The sequence below is a fragment of the Phaethon lepturus genome, unplaced genomic scaffold (genome assembly GCF_000687285.1).
Source record: "Phaethon lepturus isolate BGI_N335 unplaced genomic scaffold, ASM68728v1 scaffold26876, whole genome shotgun sequence".
NCBI lineage: Eukaryota > Metazoa > Chordata > Aves > Phaethontiformes > Phaethontidae > Phaethon > Phaethon lepturus.
In genome coordinates this window covers 1-7,828 of record NW_010547291.1, presented here as the reverse complement: position 1 = coordinate 7,828, position 7,828 = coordinate 1, and the positions used below count along the sequence as shown (strand labels likewise).

Sequence of the window (7,828 nt, the reverse complement as noted above, 5' to 3'; positions counted from 1 at the left end):
CTTAAGCCACTTGACTAGCTGAGTAGTTCCACTGGTCATACTTACTTTTGAAAGATGATGTTCAGATGAAAATCCCAAGCCATAGACTGTATTCGCCCTGCTGTCTGCCCACTGGCCAAACTTCTGGGATGTTTTAGTAAATGTCATGTTGGGGGTGATAGTGCTATTTATTATTGCCTGGAAAAAAGTAATAGTTGTAAAAAAGGGGTTTTGTGGTTTTGATTTTTTTTTTAAAGACTACTCACAATTGAAAATGCCAATATTGCAGTCAAGTATCTGTGTACGCTGAACGAGACACAAACTGGGAACTAGGGAACAGTTTTCTTCTAATTCAATGACAGCTAAAATTATGAAAGCACATTTTCACATATATTCTGTAAAAGGAGCAAAAGCTGAGGGAGGGGCACCTGTTTGCAACTGCAAACAGTCATTTAGTACATAGCAAGTCTAAAAAAAGTCCTTTAAAGCATCTGCATAAGCTAATGAGATCAGCAATTGGACTAGTAAAGTCCTTTTTTGTCTCATAAGTGTATTTCTTTGTCCCCTAAGGCAACGCATCTCAAGCTCCACTGTTAAGCTTCACTATTGCATTCCGCCCACCCCTGATGCATACGCAATTCTCACTGGAAAACATGCAGTAGAACAAGAAGCACAATTTCTTTTTAAGTTTCTGTATTACAAGAATCTGTTTTTCTTTATACCTACACAAGCATGCCTAACAATGACAGGGTCATGCACCAACTATAGAAGAACTACTCTTAGAATAACTTTTCTTTTCTAGTTCTTCTTGTATAAAGGATGGAAGAAGCACATCCTTCAGCATACAACTTCTGCTAATATAAACAAAAAATGCAACTATTACATGATACACTGGTTCCACGAAAAGCAACTAAAGTTTTACCATGGATTGCAACAGTATTCCCATCACATTAAAGTTTGTCTAACATACTCTAAATCTGCGATGTGGAACTGTCCAGCTGACTTAAAAGTATGTCAGGATAAAGTCTTATAGTGACGCCAATGGGTTCCATTTAACTAAAAAACTAATGGTTAGTACAATTCATAACCAGCCAACATGAACAAGAAAAAGTAGCCATAAACCCAAAGATACGTGTATTTGAAGCGAAACACAGGCATGCTTTCTGATCTGTCTGGTGCTACTAAGAGTTTCAGCCACATATGTTAAATAATTCACAGCCCTTTTCATGAAATCACTGGTGCTTTGTAACACTCACATGAAAGATAACATCCTTAAAACCTCCCAGAAAATAGCATGCACTGTGAGCAGAACAATTCAGCAAAAATCTTTCTTTACATGCCTGTTACTGTGTTCCAAAGGCTATTGTCAGAATGTATCCTACTGCAATGTGTCTTACAGTATTGAGTTGGGATCTCTTGAACATCAGTGTGCATGTATCCCGTTTTCATGAAACCATAACCCCCGCCTTACACTTGGCAGTTCAAAGTCAGTGATTACTGAAGAATTCTAGAGCAGCGACAAAATTCACAAGGTGCTCTGAATAGCAGGAACTATACAGATGTGTAGAGAATAACAGCATTTTTTCAGGATGGTGACAGTAAGAACAACGTCAGAGAGATCAAGTACTGCTCTCCCAAGCCCAAGATCTTCTGAACACCAAAATCAGTCTATACTACTTGTCTGAGCTGGCCTTCTGGGTGGATATTACAATGAGTTTACTTGGCACTCTTTGCTTTTGCTGAGATCTGGGTCGCACTGGAGCACAGCTACCATCAACATAAATTTTACTCTGAATTCTACAGGCTGAAAAATTGACAGCTGAGAAGCCAGCTAAGCCCACAAACAGCTTACATGTGCACGTGGTGATTCTCAGATGAAGTGGCAGAAAGGAGTATTACAAAAAAAATTCAGAAGAACACATTGTATCGCAACATGTAGAAAGACAAGCAAAGATGCTGCAGCAGGGACGAATTTAACAAAACTAGTGGTTTGTTCTGCGGTGGCTTTGGCAGCTCCACTATAGTCACATAGAGTTAGAAGAGCAAATCTGGATGTAGCTGAGGATATCAAACAGGCAGCCCTCTCTGATAACCTTTGCCTTAAAACGCAAGTTTTGGCTACCATTGTGAGCAATTCCTGGAAAACTTTGGACTGCCTGAAAGCTTACATTTGAACCAGCAAGCCTCATCAGGTCAAGGACAGGATTTATGGTGTGATCAGAGACTGGAGAACCACCTCCAGCATTAATTGGCGACAAAATGTCTCCTCAGATTTTTGCATGAGAAGCCGGTCAGTGAAGTCACTGGTAATTCAAACATCATTCTCCTTTCTTTAGACTTAAAGTTCAGAGCCCAGATAAAGCCAGCAGGCCTGCACTTGCACTATGGCCTCCAAATGATGTCATCAAAAATGGCTCTGCCACACAGAACAGAAGAGAGAATGTGAGACAGGGAGGTGGACTTCTTGGAAAGGAGGTGTTCCGGAGCTCTTTTTTTCTTGTATGCTTCTTGCCTTCTTGTGCACTCTTAGTGTTTGGAAGCCCAAAACAGAGCTGTGCAAGTTCACCTAATGCTTAGTCTCACTTTCTGTAGAAGCTGCCAATAGTAATATGTTTGAAATTAAACACCCTGGGGACAGCGTAGAAAAGAGTTTTCCTCACAACTCAAGCTCTAGCTATGTTGTCTAGCTTGCTTAAGCCCTAGTTCCATCCATTGCTTGATTAATTTGAACTTACATCACAGATTTGAGAGTGTGCTTATTATGTCATGGACGTGACTTCATCAATGCAGAAGATGACTCTAAGGATAGGGATTCACGACCTTCAAGCAATAGGCATGTTTAAAGCCTGCAGGGCTGGCACTTGCTGCAGTGACAGTGGCATATCTGGTGGCAAATTAACCTAGCAAAAAACCTTGGAAAAACCAGCTAGCTTTTAACCGAGACTGCTCACTGCTTCAGCTGACCATGTGGCTGGCTGCACAAGAGAGAACGCAGGGCAGGCTGCCTGGACCAGAATGGGATACCTGTTTTGACAGCAGTCTGCATTTAGGATGGGTTACAGTGACTGTCCCATTGCTTCCTTGCAAGGGAGGAAGGTGGGAAGAAAAGTCTTTAAAAAATAATTGTATTGAGAAAGATTTGCTGTGATTTCTCCCTTTACTTTCCAGCAGAGAAAAATAAGGAGGCTCCACTCCAGTGGACACTACTAGTCCAAAGACGGCAAGGTTCTCACTGGGAAGGCTACATTCAGATCCTATTGATACAAAAAAGAGTCCTTTCATTAGACCTACCGGTTTTACACAGAAATCAAGGCTTACAATCCTCTCTGATTATAAGCATTAGTATGCTAGATCTCTCACATGCTGAATTAATTACACTTTTAAAAAGTGCAATGCTAGCGCGTACTACAGATACAGTCAGTGTCAGCTACTTCTGGAAAATACTAGATATGAATCCTTCATATCTTCAGGTTGAAAAAAGGATTTATTTTTTAAATTAGAATTTGTAATTCAGCATGTCTTGTCTACCTAAATAGATACTGCTTTAACTGCTCTCCTCCATGCCAAATTTCACTGTACAGTTACTAGTATAACAAGTGTCAAATATTTCATCAACTTTTAAGAATGTTGTTAGTATAAATGTACAGAATATCTTAAAAACAGAACAGAGTTAATCTGACAAGCAGACATTCAGCTTTTGAAGAAAACTGATTTTGTTATCTTTAGGTTTTGTTAGAATAATAAAATAGCTTTCATGTCTTCCTTTCATACTAGTTTAGCTATGAGAAAATAGGGCATGTGTCTTAGCTGTTCGTTTTACTGACTGCAATCTCAACAGCTGCAAAATATAGAGCAGTGGTCAAATATGATCTTGTATTGTGCTAAAATTGATGTCAATAATAATTGAGACACACAGTATTTTTTAACTTCTTCAAACAAAGATCACTGAAGACCTGTGCTTACAGGCCTTACTTAAAACCTGTATGCTAAATGCATCAAACAGGTTATCACTTTAATGCGCAACTAATTTATTTTAAGACAGTCATTAAAATGTGAAGACCACCTATTGCAGTGACACTGATAGGAGACTTCACTCAGAATATACAAGGCTCATGGAACCTACAGACTGGAAAACCACCCTTTTCCAGAGTCTTCTCTTGTTTTAGATGAGCACAAATTATTAGGGTTTTTTGCTATCTTGCATCTGTGAAAAAATTATCAGAGAGTTACCTAGTACTGCAGGAACCACATTAATTGATCTCCTTTCCTTTCTCAGTGACTGCCAGAGATTGAACAGAAAAGATAGCAGGGAATAATCCTAGTATCTGCCTGCAGAGTTAATGGAGAAACAATGGACGCTTCCTTCCATCATCTAAGAGCAAGAAGTACTAGAATATATTTTTCCAAGGAGCTATGAAATTACTATATAATTAATTAATAACTGAAAGCCTCAGCAACAACTGCTCTATATTGTCATATTATACTGCACAAGAAATTTTATTTTTCAGGCTTTCTCTTGATTCCTAGAATGGTAGGAGAAAAAGGTCTCATAAAAGATATTTACTCAAGAGGTCACAAAAAACAGCCTCGAGTTCTTCCAGACAATTTGCATCAGGATTGCCCTGCCATGGGCAACAGGGATCCAGACACTGTGTGTGACTATAAAATATGGCCTGTACACTGAACACCTTATGGTCCTAGAATATTTTCTGGATTCAAGTTAGAGCGAGATGCATAATTTCTTGTGCAAGGTATTTTAAGAGGAGACTGTAGATTCAGAAAACAACATTACACAGAATGCATTAAAAATAAGCAGAACTTGCTTCTGTAAGACCTCTCCCATCTGAATCTGTCTGAGACCCAGTGATATGCAATAAGGAAAAAAAAACCTCTCTCAAAATACACCAAAGATCCCCATTAGCAAATTCAAGTGGGAATCTGCAATGTACAGTAGCACCCCTCAGAGGTGAGTGAAGATCACGTCTCTAAAATGTCCTTTTTTTTCCAAGATGAAAGATTTAAAAATATTCAGACAACCAGTACACAAGTTAAATTTTATCCAGTAATCCTACTGAAACCCACTGACCTAAAGACAGGGAAGGGTTTGGGACAGAAATAGGATTATCACTCAAATCTAAAGCATATGTGCCTCAAACTTTCCTTACTGCAGTCTAAGTGAACATACACGTGAGTGGCCATCACTTACTAACTTAACTGCTTAGCACCTCAGCTGCTGTAACTGAGCATCCACATGCACATCATTCTCTCCACTGTAACAACCTACAGGGTGCTGTAAACCCCACCAGCGCCAAGGTTTACAACAAAACCTAGTTGGATCATGTATCTACTCCCTCCAAGGGAGGGACATGACAGCTTCAAAACCAGTATGGTTTGACAAATGTTTTTGGCCACTGGCAGTATGTGTATGAGACGTTTTAAATGCAGTATTTGTTTTTTCAAAAAAACAATCACAAAATCATCTTTACTCAGTTTCATTTCAAAACTTAAAATGAGAGAATTAAATTGCATGCCTTTTTCTCCTTTGCAAATTTAACACTTCTATCTGACCAATCAACAATATAAGGTAATATAAGGTATTGCAAGCTCAGTGCCAGTAGTGTTACTGACACCCAGCTGTATGCCATACAGCAGAGACACTATCTGGATGCACTCCAAACGTAAGAATGCTTTATCTTTATATTCAGCTCTTTGTACATACAATATTGTATAAGTGTAGACATGTTAAAAAAGAGGGGGCTTTAATTAAAAATAAAAAAATATCCGGGAACTATGCTGAAAATCTCCTTAAAATTCTTCCATGGGCCCCCTTGCTATTCACCTGTGCTTGTTTCAGAGCAGTGTTGTGATGCCTAAAACAATGGGTCTGTCTTAGTCATTATTGGGATCCTAGATCTTAGTCAGACATTTCACATTGGATGAAAACATTATTAGGATTGCAGCAATCACAGAGGGAGTAAATAAAAGTGATAGATTGCATTATCAATATACCATGCCAATACATGTAAAGGAAATGCTGCAGTAGACAAAAGAACAAATAAATAGATGAACAACTGCTCAACAATTTAACTCAGCAGCCAGGAGTTGCAGGAGTTGCAGCTTTGGAAAAAGGCAGACGAACCCCAGTGGATACCAGAATAAGGATTTTGTAGACTGTACAGATCAATTAAGGTGCTACAGACTACAACTGATAGTCTTGATTTCATACAGCATCTAGTTCCAATCTCAAAATCTTTATAAATAAAAGGTATTTTAACTATATGACAAAACTAAAAGAATCATTTGAAGGAAGGCTGGGAAGGGAAGAAAAAAGTAAGACTTAAACTTGGAAAAATTCTGGTAGGCTTTGACACCAGAGTCTGAATCACTTAAAGTAGTATCATATAGAGAACTCTGACTATGAGATGTATTTCCATATACTTCTTTATGATAGAGATTCTCCTTCATCATTTAAAATAACCGTAGTCTGGGTATTTTAACAAAATGCAGGGTAGTATTTTTCAGCTTTCAATAAATAGCTGCAAAATGTGAATGCTGCTATGCTCTAACAGACTACTTCAGTTCCAACCATCATGAACTGATGCACCTCCAGAAGTTGTAAATTAAAGTCTCTTGAAAGGATCACAACTTTTTATTACATTCTGTATATCTTTAATGTCCTTATTGCAGAGATTTCTGATATGCTGTTTGTAAAGTTACTGTTTTTATACCCACTTGGGGTAGAACCTAAAAAGCAGCCAAGTATTTTCTCCACATCAAATTAATTTCTTAGACAAGGCTTCCTATAACAGCAGCTCAACACATTATCCTTCCTAATTAAAAAAAAAAAAAACAAACACAACAAAAAACAACCACCCCCCCCCCAAAAAATGAAACCCAAACCACCAGGGTTTTGATAAAAGCTTACCACGGAGAGCTTTAGTAGGAGAGAATCCTCACATTCTCTACAGCAAAAATTGGAAGATTACATAACAAAGAAGGATTTCCTAAGCAATTATGGGCACTGAACAGATGTCCTTCCTAATACTGAAGCCAATGATATTGACAGATCATTGAATGAGGAAATTAAAACAGGTTATTGTAACCCTATTTGTACTTTTTAGTGCATCCCAGAGGGAATGCCTTTTTAGTCTGCTCATAATGTGAACTAAGTAACAGGTCATCAACTTAAATTCAGCAATAGATTTATCAAAGTAAACATGAATGCATGGAAAATAGCACTTCTGAATAAACACTTAAAACATAATGAAGCAATGTTATCACTTTAACATGTCAATAATCTGTTACTCAGATAATGACAAAAGCATCTGAGAAGACACATGAAGGACATCAGACTAGAAAATAAACACAAAAATTGATGAAGCAAGCAAGTTTTCTGAAATAAAACTTACCTTTGAGCCATCCAAACTGATTATCCTGTAGACATTTCTTGTGCTGTCATAGAAGTAGGATACAGTAACAGCATGCTTGCTGGTGGGAACCCAGTTCTTCTTAGTGTTTGGGTCAATCTGGAAGACGTGAGCTCGGGTGCTGAAGATGGGTTGTTCCCTGAAGGATAGGGAGTAAAAGTCATGAATCTAATTTGTACATAGTATTGTTGCACACAAGTTATCTTCCAGTTGTGCACACTGGGATGTACACATTTCACTTTGCTGATAAAATGCTAAGAACTTCTGTATGTGTTGCTGTGTAGAGCAGATATGTGCATTAATACACATATGCAAACAAAATGTAAGCCTTCCAAAGGCATAAATCAGCACCCAGCTGTAGAGTAAGATAAAGACAGAGTGTCCTGGTTTGGGTTGGGATAGAGTTAATTTTCTTCCTAATA

The 7,828-nt window shown here is 38.2% G+C and overlaps 1 protein-coding gene across 1 annotated transcript in view; it reads right to left on the bottom strand.

Annotated features, from left to right (window-relative positions):
* LOC104622728 (homer protein homolog 1-like) overlaps window positions 1-7,545 on the bottom strand; it is a gene marked incomplete at its 5' end in the record, with an annotated part of 14,321 nt that extends 6,776 nt beyond the window's left edge. Inside the window, 2 exons of the mRNA XM_010289599.1 lie at window positions 46-177; window positions 7,389-7,545. Of these exons, the coding sequence (XP_010287901.1) occupies window positions 46-177; window positions 7,389-7,545 (289 nt within the window). The remainder of the gene's footprint in view (window positions 1-45; window positions 178-7,388) is intronic.
* Between the last annotated feature and the right edge of the window lie 283 nt (window positions 7,546-7,828).